Source organism: Somniosus microcephalus, chromosome 14 (genome assembly GCF_052327205.1).
Source record: "Somniosus microcephalus isolate GS21.2 chromosome 14, FLI_Smic_1.0, whole genome shotgun sequence".
Lineage (NCBI taxonomy): Eukaryota > Metazoa > Chordata > Chondrichthyes > Squaliformes > Somniosidae > Somniosus > Somniosus microcephalus.
This window is the reverse complement of record NC_141000.1, coordinates 133428856-133450850: the sequence shown is the minus strand read 5'-3', so window position 1 is coordinate 133450850 and position 21995 is coordinate 133428856. Positions and strand designations below refer to the sequence as shown.

General features: G+C 54.4%; 2 protein-coding genes across 5 annotated transcripts in view; both read left to right on the top strand.

Annotated features, from left to right (window-relative positions):
* Positions 1 to 21995, top strand: part of rrp1 (ribosomal RNA processing 1) — a 428065-nt gene that overhangs the window by 193506 nt on the left and 212564 nt on the right. The window lies entirely within an intron of this gene.
* Positions 11163 to 21994, top strand: LOC147107919 (putative glutamine amidotransferase-like class 1 domain-containing protein 3B, mitochondrial; the record flags this gene model as incomplete). The annotated part of the gene is made up of 6 exons (XM_086007377.1): positions 11163 to 11270; positions 11787 to 11839; positions 13288 to 13398; positions 17154 to 17273; positions 20769 to 20861; positions 21925 to 21994. Coding segments are annotated over exons 1-6 (516 nt in total), but the record flags the coding sequence as incomplete, so codon positions are not given.

Genomic DNA, 21995 nt, shown 5'->3' with positions numbered 1-21995 from the left:
TGACTCATCGTTGTTGGTGATCTGGCCTACTACCGCGGTGTCATCCGCAAACTTGATGATGGTGTTGGAACCATAAACAGCCACACAGTCGTGGGTGAAGAGGGAGTAGAGGAGGGGGCTCAGCACACATCCTTGTGGGGCCCCCGTGTTCAGGGTCGGGGGGGGGGAGGTGTGGTTACCTAATTTGACAGACTGGGGTCTGTTTGTTAGGAAGTCCAGGGTCCAGTTGCAGAGGGAAGTGTTCAGGCCAAGAGTTTGGAGTTTGGTGGCCAGCTTGTTGGGGATGATAGTGTTGAATGCTGAGCTGTAGTCTAGGAACAGCATTCTGATGTAGGTCTCCTTACCATCTAGGTGATTCAGTGCCTGATCATCATGGCTGATCATCCAAATTCAGTACCCTGTCCCTGCTTTCTCCCCATATCCCTTGATCCCCTTAGCCTTAAGAAATATATCTAACGCCTTCTTGAATATATTTAATGAATTGGCCTCAACTGTCTTCTGTGGTAGAGATTTCCACAGGTTCACCACTCTCTGGGTGAAGAAATTCCTCCTCATCTCTGTCCTAAATGGCTTACCCCTTATCCTTAGACTGTGACCCCTGGTTCTGGACTCCCCCGCCATCGGGAACATCCTTCCTGCATCTAGTCTGTCTAGTCCTGTTAGAATTTTATAAGTTTCAATGAGATCCCCTCTCATTCTTCTAAACTCTAGTGAATATAAGCCTAATTGACCCAATCTCTCTTCATACGTCATTCCTGCCATCCCAGGTATCAGTCTGGTGAATCTTCGCTGCGCTCCCTCCATGGCAAGAACATCCTTCCTCAGATAAGACGACCAAAACTGCACACAATACTCAACGTGTGGTCTCACCAAGGCCCTGTACAACTGCAGCAAGACATCCTTGCTCCTGTACTCGAATCCTCTCGCTATGAAGGCCAACATACCATTTGCCTTCATAACCGCCTGCTGCACCTGCATGCTTACCTTCAGTGACTGGTGCACAAGGACACCCAGGTCTCGTTGCACTTCCCCTTTTTCCAATCTATTGCTGTTCAGATAATAATCTGCCTTCCTGTTTTTGCCACCAAAGTGGATAACCTCGCATTTATCCACATTTTGCTGCATCTGCCATGCATCTGCCCAATCACACAACTGTCCAAATCATACTGGAGTTTCTCGGCATCCTCCTCACAGCACACACGCCCACCCAGCTTTGTGTTGTCTGCAAACTTGGAGATATTACATCTAGTTCCCTCGTCTAGATCATTAATATATATTGTGAATAACTGGGGTCCTAGCACCAATCCCTGCGGTACCCCACTAGTCATTGCCTTCCACTCGGAAAAAGACCCGTTTATTCCAACTCTTTGCTTCCTATCTGCCAACCAGTTTTCTATCCAAGTCAGTACCTTACCCCCAATCCCATGTGCTTTAACTTTACACGCTAGTCTCTTATGCGGGACCTTATTGAAAGCCTTCTGAAAGTCCAAATACACCACATCCACTGGTTCGCCCTTATCTATTCTACCAGTTACATCCTCAAAAAATTCCAGTAGATTAGTCAAGCATGATTTACCTTTTGTAAATCCATGTTGACTTTGTCTGTGGCAGCTTGGATAAGGAATTGGCTTAAGGGCAGAAAACAGCGAGTTGTGGTAAATGGCTGTTTTTCAGACTGGAGGATGGTAGACAGAGGTGTTCCTCAAGGGTCAGTGCTGGGGCCGATGCTTTTTTTGATATATATGATTGACCTGGATATTGGAATAGAGCAGAATTTCTAAATTTGCCAGTGACACCAAACTTGGGGGTGTGGCAAACAGTGATGATATCAATCGACTGCAATTATTTTGTATCAGTCTTTACAGTAGAGGACACTAAGAATATCCCAACACTGGACAAACAGGGGCCTCTAGGGGGGGAGGAACTAAATACGATTAAAATCACTAAGGAAGTGGTACTTGGTAAAATAATGGGACTCAAGGCGGATAAATCCCCTGGACCTGATGGCTTGCATTCTAGGGTCTTGAGGGAAGTAGCGGTAGGGATTGTGGATGCATTGGTAATAATTTTCCAAAACTTACTGGACTCAGCAAAGGTCCCGGCAGATTGGAAAACTGCTAATGTAACACCCTTATTTAAAAAGGGTAGTAGGCAGAAGGCTGGAAACTATAGACCTGTTAGCCTAACATCTGTGGTTGGTAAAATGTTAGAGACCATTATTAAGGAGACAGTAACGGGACATTTGGATAAACATAATTTAATAGGTCAAACTCAGCATGGTTTCATGAAGGGGAAGTCATGTTTGACAAATTTGCTGGAGTTTTTTGAGGAAGTAACATACAGGGTGGATAAAGGGGAACCAGTGGACGTAGTGTATTTAGACTTCCAAAAGGCATTTGACAAGGTGCCACACAAAAGATTATTGCTCAAGATAAAAAATCACGGGATTGGGGGTAATATTCTGGCGTGGGTGGAGGATTGGCTCTCTAACAGAAAGCAGAGAGTTGGGATAAATGATTCGTTCTCAGATTGGCAACCAGTAACTAGTGGTGTTCCGCAGGGGTCAGTGCTGGGTCCCCAACTCTTTACAATCTATATTAATGATTTGGAGGAGGGGACCGAGTGTAACATATCAAAGTTTGCAGATGATACAAAGATGGGACGGAAAGTAGTGAGTGAGGAGGACATAAAAAACCTGCAAAGGGACATAGACAGGCTAAGTAAGTGGGCAGAGATTTGGCAGATGGAATACAATACTGGAAAGTGTGAGGTTATGCACTTTGGCAGGAAAAATCATAGAGCAAGTTATTATCTTAATGGCAAGAAACTGGAAAGTACTGAAGTACAAAGGGATCTGGGGGTCCTGGTGCACGAAACTCAAAAAGTTAGTATGCAGGTGCAGCAAGTGATCAAGAAGGCCAATGGAATGTTGGCTTTTATTGCTAGGGGGATGGAATATAAAAACAGGGAGGTATTGCTTCAGTTGTACAAGGTATTGGTGAGACCGCACCTGGAATACTGCATACAGTTTTGGTGTCCATACTTAAGAAAAGACATACTTGCTCTCGAGTCAGTACAAAGAAGGTTCACTCGGTTAATCCCGGGGATGAGGGGGTGGTCATATGAGGAGAGGTTGAGTAGATTGGGACTCTACTCATTGGAGTTCAGAAGAATGAGAGGCGATCTTATTGAAACATATAAGATTGTGAAGGGGCTTGATCGGGTGGATGCGGTGAGGATGTTCCCAATGATGGATGAAACTAGAACTAGGGGGCATAATCTTAAAATAAGGGGCTGCTCTTTCAAAACTGAGATGAGGAGAAACTTCTTCACTCAGAGGGTGGTAGGTTTGTGGAATTTGCTGCCCCAGAAAGCTGTGGAAGCTACATCATTAAATAAATTTAAAACAGAAATAGATAGTTTCCTAGAAGTAAAGGGAATTAAGGGTTACGGGGAGCGGGCAGGAAATTGGACATGAGTCTAGGTTCGGAATGGTCATGGCCCTGTGGGTAGTGGAGTGGGCCCAGGGGCCGTGTAGCCTGGTTCTGCTCCTACTGTGTTCTAATTCTGTGTTAGATTTCAGGAGATGGTTTTATTCCTGTTCCTGGCTGGGGTGGAGATCGCCTTTACAGAAGGTAAGTACTGTAGAAAATATAGGGACAGAGTGATCTCCTGGAAGAATTTCGATCGCCTAGATGGGTCGGAGAGGAATTTCCCAGATTTTTTTCTCCCAAATTGGCCATTGGGTCTTTATCTGGTTTTTCGCCTCTCCCGGGAGATCACATGGGTTCGGGTGGATGGACAGTGATAGAAGATTTGAGGTTAGGATCAGATCAGCCATGATCTTATTGAATGGTGGAGCAGGCTCGAGGGGCCGATTGGCCTACTCCTGCTCCTAGTTCTTATGTAACAGGACATAAAAAGGCCAGCGGAATGGGCAGACAAGTGGCAGATGGAATTTAATACAGAGAAGTGTGAGGTGATGCATTTTGGCAGAAGGAACAGGGAGAGGTAATATGCACTTAATGGCACAGTTTTACAGAGTGTGCAGGGACAGAGGGACCTGGGAGTTAATGTGCATAGGTCCCTGAAGGTGGCAGGACATATTGAGAGAGTGGTTAACAAAGCATATGGGATCTTGGGCTTCATAAATAGAGGTATTGAGTACAAAAGTAGAGAAGTTATGCTGAATCTTTATAAAGCGCTGGTTAGGCCACAACTGGAGTATTGCGTCCAGTTCTGGTCACCACACTTTAGGAAGGATGTGAAGCCCCTTGAGAGGGTGCAGAGGAGATTTACCAGAATGGTTCCGGGGATGGGGGAATCTTAGCTACAAGGACAGGTTGGAGAAGCTGGATTTGTTTTCATTAGAGCAAAGGAGGTTGAGAGGTGATTTAATAGAGGTGTACAAGATTACGACGGGTTTGGATAGGCGAGACAGGGAAAGGCTGTTCCCACTAGTTGATGGTACAAGGACTAGGGGACACAGATTTAAGGTTTTGGGCAAGAGATACAGGGGGGATGTGAGGAAAACTTTTTACACAGAGAGTGGTGAGGACCTGGAACTCGCTGCCGACGGAAGTGGTGGAAGCGGAGACACTCAATGTTTAGATGAAGGGACCGAGTGTAATGTAGCCAAGTTTGCAGATGATACAAAGATGGGTGGGAAAGCAAGTTGTGCAGAGGACTCAAAGAACCTGCAAAGGGATATAGACAAGCTAAGTGAGTGGGCAAACATTTGGCAGATGGAGTATAATGTGGGAAAGTGCGAGGTTATCCACTTTGGCAGGAAAAATAAAAAAGCAAACTATTATTTAAATGGAGAGAGATTACAAAATGCTACAGTTCAGAGGGACCTGGGGGTCCTTGTGCATGAAACACAAAAAGTTAGCATGTTGGTACAGCAAGTAATCAAAAAGGCAAATGGAATGTTGGCCTTTATTTCAAAGGGGTTGGAGTATAAAGGTAGGGAAGTCCTGCTACAACTGTACAGGGTATTGGTGAGACCACACCTGGAGTACTGCGTACAGTTTTGGTCTCCTTATTTAAGGAAGGATATACTTGCATTGGAGGCAGTTCAGAGACGATTCACTAGGTTAATTCCAGAGATGAGGGGGTTGACTTATGAGGAAAGGTTGAGCAGGCTGGGCCAATACTCATTGGAATTTAGAAGAATGAGAGGTGATCTTATTGAAACATATAAGATACTGAGGGGCCTCGATTTTAGAATAAAGGGTCGCCCTTTTAGAACTGAGATGAGGAGGAATTTCTTCTCTGAGGGTTGTAAATCTGTGGAATTCTCTGCCCCAGAGAGCCATGGAGGCTGGTTCATTAACATAGAAACATAGATGATAGGAGCAGGAGTAGGCCATTCGGCCCCTCGAGCCTGCTCCGCCATTCAATGAGATCATGGCTGATCGTCCAAATTCAGTACCCTGTCCCTGCTTTCTCCTCATATCCCTTGACCCCTTTAGCCTTAAGAAATATATCCAACTCCTTCTTGAATATATTTAATGAATTGGCCTCCACTGCCTTCTGTGGTAGAGAATTCCACAGGTTCACCACTCTCCGGGTGAAGAAATTCCTCCTCATCTCAGTCCTAAATGGCTTACCCCTTATCCTTAGACTGTGACCCCTGGTTCTGGACTCCCCGGCCATCGGGAACATCCTTCCTGCATCTAGTCTGTCTAGTCCTGTTAGAATTTTATAAGTTTCAATGAGATCCCCTCTCATTCTTCTAAACTCCAGCGAGTGTAAGCCCAATCGACCCAATCTCTCTGCATACGTCATTCCTGCATACCATTTGCCTTCTTAACCGCCTGCTGCACCTGCATGCTTACCTTCAGCGACTGGTGCACAAGGACACCCAGGTCTCGTTGCACTTCCCCTTCTCCCAATCTATTGCCGTTCAGATAATAATCTGCCTTCCTGTTTTTGACACCAAAATGGATAACCTCGCATTTATCCACATTATACTGCATCTGCCATGCTTCTGCCCAATCATCCAACCTGTCCAAATCATACTGGAGTTTCTCGGCATCCTCCTCACAGCACACACGCCCACCCAGCTTTGTGTCGTCTGCAAACTTGGAGATATTACATCTAGTTCCCTCATCTAGATCATTTATATATATTGTGAATAGCTGGGGTCCTAGGACCGATCCCTGCGGTACCCCACTAGTCACTGCCTGCCACTCGGAAAAAGACCTGTTTATTCCAACTCTTTGCTTCCTGTCTGCCAACCAGTTCTCTATCCAAGTCAGTACCTTGCCCCCAATCCCATGCGCCTTAACTTTACATGCTAATCTCTTATGCGGGACCTTATCGAAAGCCTTCTGAAAGTCCAAATACACCACATCCACTGGTTCTCCCTTATCTATTTTACCAGTTACATCCTCAAAAAATTCCAGTAGATTAGTCAAGCACGATTTACCCTTTGTAAATCCATGTTGACTTTGTCCAATCCATAGAGTCATAGAGTTTTACAGCACAGAAAGAGGCCCTTCGGCCCATCGTGTCTGCGCCGCCCATCCATCCCTGTCCAGTCTAATCCCATTTTCCAGCATTTGGTCCATAGCCTTGTATGCAATGGCATTTCAAGTGCTCATCCAAATGCTTCTTGAATGTTGTGAGGGTTCCTGCCTCTACCACCCTTTCAGGCATTGAGTTCCACATTCCAACCACCCTCTGGGTGAAGAAGTTCCTCCTCAAATCCCCTCTAAATCTCCTGCCCCTTACCCTGAATCTATGCCCCCTTGTTATTGACCCCCCTACTAAGGGGAAAAGTTCCTCTTTATCTACCCTATCTATGCCCCTCATCATTTTGTACACTTCAATCAGGTCCCCCCTCAGCCTTCTTTGCTCCAAGGAAAACAACCCCAGCCTGTCCAGCCTCTCTTCATAGCTGAGGCGCTCCATCCCAGGTAACATCCTGGTGAATCTTCTCTGCACCCTCTCCAAAGCAATCACATCCTTCCTATAGTGAGGCGACCAGAACTGCACACAGTACTCCAGCTGTGGCCTCACCAGCGTTTTGTACAGCTCCATCATAACCTCCCTGCTCTTATATTCTATGCCTCGGCTAATGAAGGCAAGTATCCTGTCACTGTTTTCCAAGTGCTCTGCTATTACATCTTTTATAATGGACTCTAGCATTTTCCCCACTACCGATGTTATGCTATAATTCCCCATTTTCTCTCTACCACCTTTTTTGAATAGTGGGGTAACATTAGCTACCCTCCAAGCCATGGGAACTGTTCCAGAGTCTATCGAATTTTGGAAGATGATCAGCAATGCATCTACCAGTTCTAGGACCACTTCCTTAAGTACCCTAGGATGTAGATTATCATGCCCTGGGGATTTATCGGCCTTCAATCCCGTCAATTTCCCTAACACCATTTCTCTACAAATACTGATTTCTTTCAGTTTCTCCCTCTCATTAGACCCTATGTTCCCCGACATCTCTGGGAGGTTATTTGTGTCCTCCTTTGTGAAGACAGAACCAAAGTATGTATTTAATTGGTCAGCCATTTCTTTGTTCCCCATTATAAATTCCCCTAATTCTGACTGCAAGGGACCTACGCTTGACCTCACCAATCTTTTTCTCTTCACATATCTATAAAAGCTTTTACAGTCAGTTTTTAGGTTCCCTGCAAGCTTACTCTCATACTCTATATTCCCACTCTTAATTAATCCCTTTGTCCTCCTTTGCTGAATCCTAAACTGCTCCCAATCCTCAGGTTTGCTGCTTTTTCTGGCCAATTTATATGTCCTCTCCTTGGATCTTATGCTATCCCTAATTTCCCTTGTTAGCCACGGTTGAGTCACCTTTTTTGTTTTATTTTTATGCCAAAAGCGATGAACAAATTCTGTAGTTCATCCATGCGATCTTTAAATGTTTGCCTTTTCACCGTCAACCCTTTGAGTAACATTCCCCAATCCATCCTACCCAACTCGCGCCTCATACTAGCGTAGTTTCCTTTATTTAAATTCAGGACCCTAGTCTCTGAGTCAACTACTTCACTCTCCATCTTAATGAAGAATTCTATCATATTATGATCGCTCCGACCCAAGGGGCCTCGCACAACAATATTGCTAATTAATCCTTTCTCATTACATAATACCCAGTCTAAGATGGCCTGATCTCTAGTTGGTTCCTCGACATATTGGTCCAGGAAACCATCTCGTATACACTCCAGGAATTCCTCCTCCACAGTATTGTTACTAATTTGGTGAGCCCAATCTATATGTAGATTAAAGTCACCCATGATAACTGCTGTGCCCTTATTGCATGCATCTCTAATTTCCCGCTTAATGCCATCCCCAACCTCCGCATTACTGTTTGGGGGTCTGTATACCACTCCCAATAACGTTTTCCACCCCTTGGTATTTCTCAGTTCTACCCATACAGATTCCAGATCATCAGAGCTAATATCCTTCCTTTCAATTGTGTTAATCCCCTCTTTAATCAGCATTTAAGGTGGAGATAGACAGATTTTTGCAAGATAAAGGAGTGAAGGGATATGGGGATAGTGCAGGAAAGTGGAGCTAAGGTCGAAGATCAGCCATGATCTTATTGAATGGCGGAGCAAGCTCGAGGAGCCAAGTGGCCTATTCCTGCTCCTATTTGTTATGTTCTTATGTTCTTTTCAAGGGGAGACTGGATAAGCAGTTGAGGGAAATAAACTTGCAGGGCTAAGGTGAGAGCGGGGGAATGGGACTGACTGGATTGCTCTACAGAGAGTTGGCACGGACTCGATGGACCGAATCAATTCAATTCAATTCAATTCAATTTTGTTTGTCATATATGCAGCAGACATATGTACTGCACAATGAAATGTTGATTTTTACGAGTCCTCCCAACACTGGAATAAATATTGCATAGCAATGATAAAAATACCAACAGAAGCACAGCAACAATAAACAAGACAACAGTAATAAATAATAATAAATTATTAGTTCATGAGTCTTATGGCCTGGGGGTAGAAGCTGTTCCGAAACCTACTGGTACGAGACCGTATTCTTTGGTATCTCTTACCGGACGGGAGCAGGGCGAAGAGGTTGTGGCTGGGGTGGCTCGCGTCTTTGATGATTCTCAGGGCCTCCTTCTGTGTGGTTATAACTTTATGACTCTAATCAGGGTATATCACCAAATAGTAAAAAGAAAGAAATATGAGGCCAAACTATGAAATGAGTAAAAGGCAGCATCTGTGGAACCAAACGGAGATTGGGTGACCGTTTTGAGGAACACCTCCGTTCTGTCTGTGTGTCCCTGAGCTTCAGGTCGCCAGTCACGTTAATTCTCCGCCGCACTCGCACTCTGACCTCCGCCTCCTACACCGTTCCAATGAAGCTCGAGGATCAGCAATAACAACAGAAAACGCTGGAAATACTCAGCAGGCCAGGCAACATCCATGGAAAGAGAAACAGAGTCAACATTTCACGTCGAACACCTTTCGTCAGAACTTACAGATCTGTTGTTATTTCGGATTTCCAGCATCCGCAGTATTTTGTTATCCCTCGAGGATCAGCTTTCAATTTGGAGCTTTACAGCCTTCAGGGCTCAACATCAGTGCCCGTGGGGATCAGAGTCCCGGGCCCCGCCCCTGCACCCCCCCGTATCAGACCCCACCCCAGGCCCCGCCCCCCGTATCAGACCCCCTGTCCCGGGCCCCGCCCTCTGTCCCAGGCCCTGCCCCCCGTATCAGACACCGCCCCCTGTCCTGGGCCCCGCCCCCATATCAGACCCCGCCCCCTGTCCTCGGCCCCACCCCCTGTCCCAGGCCCCGCCCCCCGTATCAGACCCCGCCCCCGTATCAGACCACGCCCCCTGTCCTAGACCCCGCCCCCTGTCCTGGGCCCATATCAGACCCCGCCCCCTGTCCTAGACGCCACCCCCTGTCCCAAACCCCGCCCCCCCGTATCAGACCCCGCCCCCTGTCCCGGGCCCGCCCCCCGTATCAGACCCCGCCCCCCGTATCAGACCCCGCCCCCCGTATCAGACCCCGCCCCCCGTATCAGACCCCGCCCCCCGTATCAGACCCCGCCCCCTGTCCTAGACCCCACATATCAGACCCCGCCCCCTGTCCTAAACCCCACCCCCTGCCCCAGGCCCCGCCTCCGTATCAGACCCCGCCCCCTGTCCTAAACCCCACCTCCTGTCCCAGGCCCCGCCTCCGTATCAGACCCCGCCCCCTGTCCTAGACCCCACCCCCTGTCCCAGGCCCCGCCCCTGTCCCCGCCCCCCGTATTAGACCCTGTCCTAAACCCCACCCCCTGTCCCAGGCCCCGCCTCCGTATCAAACCCTACCCCCAGGCCCCGCCTCCGTATCAGACCCTGCCCCCTGTCCCAGGCCCTGCCTCCGTATCAGACCCCGCCCCCTGTCCTAAACCCCACCCCCTGTCCCAGGCCCCGCCTCCGTATCAGACCCTGCCCCCTGTCCCAGGCCCTGCCTCCGTATCAGACCCCGCCCCCTGTCCTAAACCCCACCCCCTGTCCCAGGCCCCGCCTCCGTATCAGACCCCGCCCCCTGTCCTAAACCCCACCCCCAGGCCCCGCCCCCCGTATCAGACCCCGCCCCCTGTCCTAGACCCCTGTCCCGGGCCCGCCCCCCGTATCAGACCCCGCCCCCGTATCACACCCTGCCCCAGGCCCCGCCCCCCGTATCAGACCCCGCCCCCTGTATCAGACCCACCCTGCCCCTTGTCCTCGGCCCCACCCCCTGCCGCCCGTATCAGACCCCGCCCCCTGTCCCGGGCCCCGCCCCTTGTCCTCGGCCCCGCCCCCTGTCCCAGGCCCCACCCCCTGTATCAGACCCTGTCCCAAGCCCCGCCCCCCCGTATCAGACCCCGCCCCCTGTCCTAGACCCCACCCCCTGTCCCAGGCCCCGCCCTGTCCTGGGCCCCGTCCCCGCATCAGACCCCGCCCCTTGTCCTCGGCCCCACCCCCTGTCCCAGGCCCCGCCCCTGTTCCGGGCCCCGTCCCAGGCCCCGCCCCCGTATCAGACCCCGCCCCCTGGCCCCGCCTACTGTCCTGGCCCCGGCCCCCTGTCCCGGGCCCCGCCCCCTGATCCAGGCCCCGCCCCTGTTCCGGTTCCCGTCCCGGCCCCCCCTGTCCTGGGCCCTCCCCCGTATCGGACCCCGCCCCCTGGCCCCGCCCACTGTCCCGGCCCCCTGTCCCGGGCCCCGCCCCCTGAGCCGCCATGTTGTCTCTCTCTCTCTCCTGTCGCCGTTTTGTCTCCGCTGCTCGCGGGAGGCCCCGAGTGGCCGTGGTGAGTGTCCCGGGGAGAGAGCGGGCGGCGGGGGGGGTCCGGGGAGAGAGCGGGCGGCGGGTGTCCGGGGAGAGAGCGGGGGGCCCGAGCGGAGCTGGAGAGCGGGGCCGGGGGGAGGCGGGCCAGGCCGGGGTTTTCTGTCCGGGCCGCGGGTTTGAGCCGGTTTTCTGCCCGCCGCAGGCTCGGGTGTTGGGTCACTGCGGCCATGAACTGGACCCGACCCCTGACCTCGCTCTGACCCCGCCCCCTGACCTCGCTCTGACCCCGCCCCCTGACCTCGCTCTGACCCCGCCCCCGACCTCGCTCTGACCCCGCCCCCGCCCTCGCTCTGACCCCGCCCCCGCCCTCGCTCTGACCCCGCCCCCGCCCTCGCTCTGACCCCGCCCCCGCCCTCGCTCTGACCCCTCCCCCGCTCTGACCCCGCCCCCTGACCTCGCTGTGACCCCGCCCCCTGACCTCGCTGTGACCCGCTCTCAGGGCTGTCAATCTGATGGTTTTTCTTTCTCTTTCCCGCAGGTTCTCTCGGGATGTGGAGTGTACGATGGCACCGAGATCCACGAGGCCTCAGCGTGAGCAACTTTACCCCAAATCACCCCCTGCACCGCGAGTGTTCGATGGGGACGGTCACAGAGTCATAACGGCACAGGAGGCCGCCATTCGGCCCATCGAGTCTGTGCCGGCTCTCTGTAGAGCAATCCAGTCAGTCCCATTCCCCCGCTCTATCCCCGTAGCCCTGCAAGTTTATTTCCCTCAAGTGCCTATCCAGTCTCCCCTTGAAAACATTGAGTGTCTCCGCTTCCACCACTTCCGTCGGCAGCGAGTTCCAGGTCCTCGCCACTCGCTGCGTAAAAAAGTTTTTCCTCACATCCCTCCTGTATCTCTTGTCCAAAACCTTAAATCTGTGTCCCCTAGTCCTTGTACCATCAACTAGTGGGAACAGCCTTTCCCCGTCTAGCCTATCCAAACCCATCATAATCTTGTACACCTCTATCAAATCACCCCTCAATCTCCTTTGCTCTAATGAAAACAAATCCAGCTTCTCCAACCTGTCCTTGTAGCTAAGTTCCCCCATCCCCGGAACCATTCTGGTAAATCTCCTCTGCACCCTCTCAAGGGCCTTCACATCCTTCCTAAAGTGTGGTGACCAGAACTGGACGCAATACTCCAGTTGTGGCCTAACCAGCGCTTTATAAAGGTTCAGCTTTTGTACTCAATACCTCTATTTATGAAGCCCAAGATCCCATATGTTTTGTTAACCACTCTCTCAATATGTCCCGCCACCTTCAGGGACCTATGCACATTAACTCCCAGGTCCCTCTGTCCCTGCACACTCTTTAAAACTGTGCCATTAAGTGTATATTGCCTCTCCCTGTTCCTTCTGCCAATTGCATCACCTCACACTTCTCTATTAAATTCTATCTGCCACTTGTCTGCCCATTCCGCTGGCCTTTCTATGTCCTGTTGCAGTCGATTGATATCATCCTCACTGTTTGCCACACCCCCAAGTTTGGTGTCATCGGCAAATTTAGAAATTATACTTTGTATTCAACTATCCAGGTCATTTTTATGTATCAAAAAAAAGCAGCGGCCACAGCACTGACCCTTGCGGAACACCAGTGTCTAGAGCGAGCTTTGCTCTGTATCTAACCCGTGCTGTACCTGCCCCGGGAGTGTTTGATGGGACAGTGTAGAGGGAGCTTTACTCTGTATCTAACCCGTGCTGTACCTGCCCTGGGAGTGTTTGATGGGACAGTGTAGAGGGAGCTTTACTCTGTATCTAACCCGTGCTGTACCTGCCCTGGGAGTGTTTGATGGGACAGTGTAGAGGGAGCTTTACTCTGTATCTAACCCGTGCTGTACCTGCCCTGGGAGTGTTTGATGGGGCAGTGTAGAGGGAGCTTTACTCTGTATCTGCTGTACCTGCTGCAGCAGGTAGTTGTGAGATTGAGGTTATTTTAGTGCGGTGTGGTGTCCTCTCTTGGTGGAGTTAATTTGTCCCGTTTTCCCCTGATTCCAGGATTTTGGTTCACCTGAGCCGGGGAGGGGCTGAGGTCGATGTTTACGCCCCCAACATCTCCCAGATGCATGTTGTGGATCACGTTAAGGGGGTGCCTGCTGGAGAGTCCCGGTGAGTGTATCGTGGAACAATGACTCCGCTCGCTCTGGGGAGTGACTCCGCCCGCTCGCTCTGGGGAGTGACTCCGCCCGCTCGCTCTGGGGAGGGACCCCGCCCGCTCGCTCTGGGGAGCGACTCCGCCCGCTCGCTCTGGGGAGCGACTCCGCCCGCTCGCTCTGGGGAGGGACCCCGCCCGCTCGCTCTGGGGAGTGACTCCGCCCGCTCGCTCTGGGGAGCGACTCCGCCCGCTCGCTCTGGGGAGTGACTCCGCCCGCTCGCTCTGGGGAGCGACTCCGCCCGCTCGCTCTGGGGAGGGACCCCGCCCGCTCGCTCTGGGGAGTGACTCCGCCCGCTCGCTCTGGGGAGGGACCCCGCCCGCTCGCTCTGGGGAGTGACTCCGCCCGCTCGCTCTGGGGAGTGACTCCGCTCACTCTGGGGAGTGACTCCGCTCGCTCGCTCTGGGGAGTGACTCCACTCACTCTGGGGAGTGACTCCGCCCGCTCGCTCTGGGGAGTGACTCCGCCCGCTCGCTCTGGGGAGTGACTCCGCCCGCTCGCTCTGGGGAGTGACTCCGCTCGCTCTGGGGAGTGACTCCGCCCGCTCGCTCTGGGGAGTGACTCCGCTCGCTCGCTCTGGGGAGTGACTCCGCTCGCTCTGGGGAGTGACTCCGCCCGCTCGCTCTGGGGATTGACTCCGCTCGCTCTGGGGAGTGACTCCGCCCGCTCGCTCTGGGGAGTGACTCCGCCCGCTCGCTCTGGGGAGTGACTCCGCCCGCTCGCTCTGGGGAGTGACTCCGCCCGCTCGCTCTGGGGAGTGACTCCGCCCGCTCGCTCTGGGGAGTGACTCCGCTCGCTCGCTCTGGGGAGTGACTCCGCCCGCTCGCTCTGGGGAGTGACTCCGCCCGCTCGCTCTGGGGAGTGACTCCGCCCGCTCGCTCTGGGGAGTGACTCCGCCCGCTCGCTCTGGGGAGTGACTCCGCCCGCTCGCTCTGGGGAGTGACTCCGCCCGCTCGCTCTGGGGAGTGACTCCGCCCGCTCGCTCTGGGGAGTGACTCCGCCCGCTCGCTCTGGGGAGTGACTCCGCCCGCTCGCTCTGGGGAGGGACTCCGCCCGCTCGCTCTGGGGAGTGACTCCGCTCACTCTGGGGAGTGACTCCGCTCGCTCGCTCTGGGGAGTGACTCCGCTCACTCTGGGGAGTGACTCCGCTCACTCTGGGGAGTGACTCCGCCCGCTCGCTCTGGGGAGTGACTCCGCCCGCTCGCTCTGGGGAGTGACTCCGCCCGCTCGCTCTGGGGAGTGACTCCGCTCGCTCTGGGGAGTGACTCCGCCCGCTCGCTCTGGGGAGTGACTCCGCTCGCTCGCTCTGGGGAGTGACTCCGCTCGCTCTGGGGAGTGACTCCGCCCGCTCGCTCTGGGGATTGACTCCGCTCGCTCTGGGGAGTGACTCCGCCCGCTCGCTCTGGGGAGTGACTCCGCCCGCTCGCTCTGGGGAGTGACTCCGCTCGCTCGCTCTGGGGAGTGACTCCGCTCGCTCGCTCTGGGGAGTGACTCCGCTCGCTCGCTCTGGGGAGTGACTCCGCTCGCTCGCTCTGGGGAGTGACTCCGCCCGCTCGCTCTGGGGAGTGACTCCGCCCGCTCGCTCTGGGGAGTGACTCCGCCCGCTCGCTTTGGGGAGTGACTCCGCCCGCTCGCTCTGGGGAGTGACTCCGCTCGCTCTGGGGAGTGACTCCGCCCGCTCGCTCTGGGGATTGACTCCGCTCGCTCTGGGGAGTGACTCCGCCCGCTCTGGGGAGTGACTCCGCCCGCTCGCTCTGGGGAGTGACTCCGCCCGCTCGCTCTGGGGAGTGACTCCGCTCGCTCGCTCTGGGGAGTGACTCCGCTCGCTCGCTCTGGGGAGTGACTCCGCCCGCTCGCTCTGGGGAGTGACTCCGCCCGCTCGCTCTGGGGAGTGACTCCGCCCGCTCGCTCTGGGGAGTGACTCCGCCCGCTCGCTCTGGGGAGTGACTCCGCCCGCTCGCTCTGGGGAGTGACTCCGCCCGCTCGCTCTGGGGAGTGACTCCGCCCGCTCGCTCTGGGGAGTGACTCCGCCCGCTCGCTCTGGGGAGTGACTCCGCCCGCTCGCTCTGGGGAGTGACTCCGCCCGCTCGCTCTGGGGAGTGACTCCGCCCGCTCGCTCTGGGGAGTGACTCCGCCCGCTCGCTCTGGGGAGTGACTCCGCCCGCTCGCTCTGGGGAGGGACCCCGCCCGCTCGCTCTGGGGAGTGACTCCGCCCGCTCGCTCTGGGGAGTGACTCCGCCCGCTCGCTCTGGGGAGTGACTCCGCCCGCTCGCTCCGGGGAGTGACCCCGCCCGCTCGCTCCGGGGAGTGACCCCGCCCGCTCGCTCCGGGGAGTGACTCCGCCCGCTGGCTCCGGGGAGTGACTCCGCCCGCTGGCTCCGGGGAGTGACTCCGCCCGCTCGCTCCGGGGAGTGACTCCGCCCGCTCGCTCCGGGGAGTGACTCCGCCCGCTCGCTCTGGGGAGTGACTCCGCCCGCTCGCTCCGGGGAGGGACCCCGCCCGCTCGCTCCGGGAAGTGACCCCGCCCGCTCGCTCCGGGGAGTGACCCCGCCCGCTCGCTCCGGGGAGTGACTCCGCCCGCTCGCTCCGGGGAGTGACTCCGCCCGCTCGCTCCGGGGAGGGACTCCGCCCGCTCGCTCCGGGGAGTGACTCCGCCCGCTCGCTCCGGGGAGTGACTCCGCCCGCTCGCTCCGGGGAGTGACTCCGCCCGCTCGCTCTGGGGAGGGACCCCGCCCGCTCGGTCTGGGGAGGGACCCCGCCCGCTCGCTCTGGGGAGTGACTCCGCCCGCTCGCTCTGGGGAGGGACCCCGCCCGCTCGCTCTGGGGAGGGACCCCGCCCGCTCGCTCTGGGGAGGGACCCCGCCCGCTCGCTCTGGGGAGGGACCCCGCCCGCTCGCTCTGGGGAGGGACCCCGCCCGCTCGCTCTGGGGAGGGACCACGCCCGCTCGCTCTGGGGAGGGACCCCGCCCGCTCGCTCTGGGGAGGGACACCGCCCGCTCGCTCTGGGGAGGGACCCCGCCCGCCCGCTCGCTCTGGGGAGGGACCCCGCCCGCCCGCCCGCTCGCTCTGGGGAGGGACCCCGCCCGCCCGCTCGCTCTGGGGAGGGACCCCGCCCGCCCGCTCGCTCTGGGGAGGGACCCCGCCCGCTCGCTCGCTCTGGGGAGGGACCCCGCCCGCTCGCTCGCTCTGGGGAGGGACCCCGCCCGCTCGCTCGGGGGAGGGACCCCGCCCGCTCGCTCGCTCTGGGGAGGGACCCCGCCCGCTCGCTCTGGGGAGGGACCCCGCCCGCCCGCTCGCTCTGGGGAGGGACCCCGCCCGCTCGCTCTGGGGAGGGACCCCGCCCGCTCGCTCTGGGGAGGGACTCCGCCCGCTCGCTCTGGGGAGGGACCCCGCCCGCTCGCTCGCTCTGGGGAGGGACCCCGCCCGCTCGCTCTGGGGAGGGACCCCGCTCGCTCTGGGGAGGGACCCCGCCCGCCCGCTCGCTCTGTGGAGGGACCCCGCCCGCTCGCTGTGGGGAGGGACCCCGCCCGCTCGCTCGCTCGGGGGAGGGACCCCGCCCGCTCGCTCGGGGGAGGGACCCCGCCTGCTCTGGGGTGGGACTGCGCTCGCTCGCTCTCTCTCTGACTGTCCAGAAGCTCTGTGACTCTGGTCTCTCTCACAGACCAAGCTGTGTAGTTTCTTTTCCGTTACCTTGTGCCTCTTTTCACCCAGGAATGTTCTGGTGGAGTCAGCCCGGATTGCCCGCGGTAAAATTCTGGATCTGGGCAGACTGAGCGCCCTGGATCACGATGCCGTTATCTTCCCTGGTGGCTTCGGTGCAGCCAAGAACCTGTGAGTATCGAAGCTCAGCCGTTCTGTCCATGAAGTGGGGTCGGCAGCTGATCTGCCGGGGCCTGGGTTCAGCCGTACCACCCCATGTATATTGGGGAGTGGTTGGAGGGGGGAGGGGACACAATCCATAGGATTACATGGGATATACAGTACAGAAACAGGCCATTCTGCCCAACCAGTCCATGCCGGTGTTTATGCTCCACTCGAGCCTCCTCCCGTCTTTCACCATCTAAATCTATCAGCATAACCCTCGATTCCCCTCTCCCTCCTGTGCTTGTCCAGCCGCCCCTTAAATACATCGATACTATTCGCCTCAACCACTCCCTGTGGCAGCGAGTTCCACATTCTCACCACTCTCTGGGTAAAGAAGTTTCTCCTGAATTCCCTATTGGATTTCTTGGTGACTATCTTATATTGATGGCCTCTAGTTATGCTCTTCCCCACAAGTGGAAACATTCTCTCTCTATCCACTCTATCAAAACCTTTCATAATTTTAAAGACCTCGATTTGGTCACCCCTCAGCCTTCTCGTTTCAAGAGAAAAGAGACCCAGCCTGTTCATCCTTTCCTGATATGTAGACCCTCGCATTTCTGGTATCATCCTTGTAAATCTTCTCTCACCCTCTCCAGTGCCTCTATATCCTTTTTATAATATGGCGACCAGAACTGTACGCAGTACTCCAAGGTGGTCTGCACAGAGCGGGATTAAACGGACTTGATCAGAGTGTTTGATTTGGGAATTCGGAGAAGAGGGGGAAGGAGTTGCTGCTTTTTGCCTAGACTACTTGTAGTGCTTTGTGTTACAGGTAGATATTTAATTTCAGTACCCTTAACTTAATCTAGATCAATTAAGTAGTCAAGAAACGACACTGTAAACTAAGTTACCCAATTACAAATTTAATTACATTTAATTAAATAATACAAGGTCATATAGGGATGGCAGTGCAGGTGGTGTGCTGCAACTGCAGATTGTGGGAGTTTGTGGAGAGCATTGTGATCCCGGACAATCACGTTTGCAGTAAGTGCCTGCATCTTGAGGAACTTCAGCTCAGAGTTTTTGAGGTGCAGATATTGCGGGGCATCAGGGATGGGGAGAGTTACCTGGACACTTTGATCCAGGAGGCAGTCACACCCCTTAGGTTAGGTAGTGGTACAGGTCTGGTTAGTGGTCAGGGACAGGAGGGTGCGACTGCAACTCAGGCAGGTAAGGGGACCCCAGGTGCAGTGCTGGAGGAGCCTCAGCCTTTGCCCTTGTCCAACAGGTATGAGGTTCTTGCTGCCTGTGTGGGTGAGGGAAAAGCCTGCAGGATGGATGAGCAAGCTGACCATGGTGCAGGAGGCCATTCAAGTGGGGGGAGTGAAAGGGAATGTAGTTGTGGTAGGGGACAGTATAGTCGGGGGGGATAGATACTGTTCTCTGCAGCCGCAACCGGGAGTTCCGAAGGTTGTGTTTCCTGCCCGGTGCCAGGGTTAAAGACATCTCCTCCTGGCTGGAGAAGTACTTGGAGTGGGAGGGGGAGGATCCAATTGTCGTGGTCCACGTAGGAACCAACGACATAGGTAGAACTAGGAATGAGGTTCTGCTGAGGGAGTTTGAGGAGCTAGGATTACCAGACTGATTCCTGGGATGGGGGGATTGTCCTATGAGGAGAGATTGAGTAGACTAAGCCTATATTCTCTAGAGTTTAGAAGAACGAGAGGTGATCTCATTGAAACATATAAAATTCTTACAGGGCTTGACAGGGTAGATGCAGGGAGGATGTTTCCCCTGGCTGGGGAGTCTAGAACCAGGGGTCACAGTCTCAGAATAAGGGGTCGGCCATTTAGGACTGAGATGAGGAGAAATGTCTTCACTCAGAGGGTGGTGAATCTTTGGAATTCTCTACCCCAGAGGGCTGTGGAGGCTCAGTCGTTGAGTATATTCAAGACAGAGATCGATAGATTTTTGGATATTAAAGGAATCAAGGGCTATGGGGAGCGGGCGGGAAAGTGGAGATGAGGTAGAAGATCAGCCATGATCTTATTGAATGGCGGAGCAGGCTCGAGGGGCCGAATGGCCGACTCCTGCTCCTATTTCTCATGTTCTTATGTGTGGTCTAACCAAGGTTCGATACAGGTTTAGCATAACTTCCCTACTTTTCAATTCTATCCCTCTAGGAATAAACCCTAGTGCTTGGTTTGCTTTTTTTATGGCCTTGTTAACCTGTGTCACAACTTTTAGTGATTTGTGTATTTGTACTCCGAGATCCCTGTTCCTTTACCCCACCCAGACTCGCACCCTCCAAGTGATAAGTGACCTCCCTATTCTTCCTACCAAAATGTAATACCTCACATTTATCTGTGTTGAACTTCATTTGCCAATTTGCCCATTCTGCAAGTTTATTAATGTCCTCCTGTAATTTGTTGCAGTCCTCCTCAGTATTGACTATCCCCCCCGATTTAGTGTCATCTGCAAATTTAGAAATTGTGTTTTTGATTCCAGAGTCTAAATTATTAATATAAATTGTGAACAGCAGTGGTCCCAGCACTGATCCTTGTGGAACACCACTACCCACCTTCTGCCACTGTGAATAGCTACCCTTTACCCCTACTCTCTGCTTTCTGTCCTGAAGCCAGCCAGCAATCCATTCTGCTACTTGTCCCTGACTCTGCATTCTCTGACCTTGTTCATCAGTCTATTATTGGGGTACCTTATCGAAGGCCTTTTGAAAATCTAGATAAATGACATCTGCATTACCATTGTCTACTCTCTCTGTTACCTCTTCAAAAAATTTCAGTGAGGTTGGTCAAGCAACATATTCCCTTTTGAAATCCATGCTGACTATTCATTGCTATGTTTTTGGTTTCTAGATGTTCTTCTATTTTCTCCTTTAGTAGGGATTCCATTATTTTTCCTACCACTGATGTTAATCTAATCATTAAACTCGAGGTTCTGAGGGAGCACTGCACTGTCGGAGGGGCAGTACTGAGGGAGCACTGCACTGCCTGAGGGACAGTACTGAGGGAGCGCTGCACTGTCGGAGGGGCAGTACTGAGGGAGCGCTGCACTGTCGGAGGGACAGTACTGAGGGAGCGCTGCACTGTCGGAGGGACAGTACTGAGGGAGCGCTACACTGTCGGAGGGACAGTACTGAGAGAGCGCTGCACTGTCGGAGGGGCAGTACTGAAGGAGCGCCGCACTGTCGGAGGGACAGTACTGAGGGAGCGCTGCACTGTCGGAGGGGCAGTACTGAGGGAGCGCTGCACTGTCGGAGGGGCAGTACTGAGGGAGCGCCACACTGTGAGAGGTGCAGTACTGAGGGAGCGCTGCAGTCAGAAGGGCAGTACTGAGGGAGCGCTGCACTGTCAGAGGGGCAGTACTGAGGGAGCGCTGCAGTCGGAAGGGCAGTACTGAGGGAGCGCTGCACTGTCAGAGGGGCAGTACTGAGTGGAACACTCTTACATTGAGCGTCTCGCTCTACAATGGCTGAGAGTCTGTGTCTCTGTCGCCTCCCAGCTCAAACTTTGCCGTGGATGGGAAGGATTGCCAAGTGATTCCTGATATTGAACGAGTCATCACCGAGTTCCACAAAGTACGGAAGCCCATTGGGTGAGTACCGCACCGATGAAGGTCGGGGAGGGGGTCACTGGACAGGTTACTGAGTGACGGTGTGAGGGAGCTGGATTAACATCAGTAGAGATACAGTCAGTAACACAGGGCGCTGGGGGGACAGTGTGAGGGAGCTGGATTAACATCAGTGAGATACAGTCAGTAACACAGGGCACTGGGGGAGAGGGGTTACTGAGTGACAGTGTAAGGGAGCTGGATTAACATCAGTAGAGATACAGTCAGTAACACAGGGCGCTGGGGAGAGGGGTTACTGAGTGACAGTGTGAGGGAGCTGGATTAACATCAGTAGAGATACAGTCAGTAACACAGGGCGCTGGGGGAGAGGGGTTACTGAGTGACAGTGTGAGGGAGCTGGATTAACATCAGTAGAGATACAGTCAGTAACACAGGGCGCTGGGGGAAAGGGGTTACTGAGTGACAGTGTGAGGGAGCTGGATTAACATCAGTAGAGATACAGTCAGTAACACAGGGCGCTGGGGGAGAGGGGTTACTGAGTGACAGTGTGAGGGAGCTGGATTAACATCAGTAGAGATACAGTCAGTGACACGGCGCTGGGGGAGAGGGGTTACTGAGTGACAGTGTGAGGGAGCTGGATTAACATCAGTAGAGATACAGTCAGTAACACAGGGCGCTGGGGGAGAGGGGTTACTGAGTGACAGTGTGAGAGAGCTGGATTAACATCAGTAGAGATACAGTCAGTAACACAGGGCGCTGGGGGAGAGGGGTTACTGAGTGACAGTGTGAGGGAGCTGGATTAACATCAGTAGAGATACAGTCAGTAACACAGGGCGCTGGGGGAGAGGGGCTACTGAGTGACAGTGTGAGGGAGCTGGATTAACATCAGTAGAGATACAGTCAGTAACACAGGGCGCTGGGGGAAAGGGGTTACTGAGTGACAGTGCAGGTTAAAATTGTGATCCACGGGTGGCCAGAGGGGGCAAGTGGGTAAATCTCTGCCGCTCTTTTAACCAGGGTTAAAATTGGACCTTTAACAGCTAGCCTAGCTGCAGCTGCCCTTTAACCTCTCTGACCTTTGCTCCAGGTTATGTTGCATTGCCCCCATACTGGCTGCTAAAGTACTTCCTGGGATAGAGGTCACTGTTGGCCATGAGG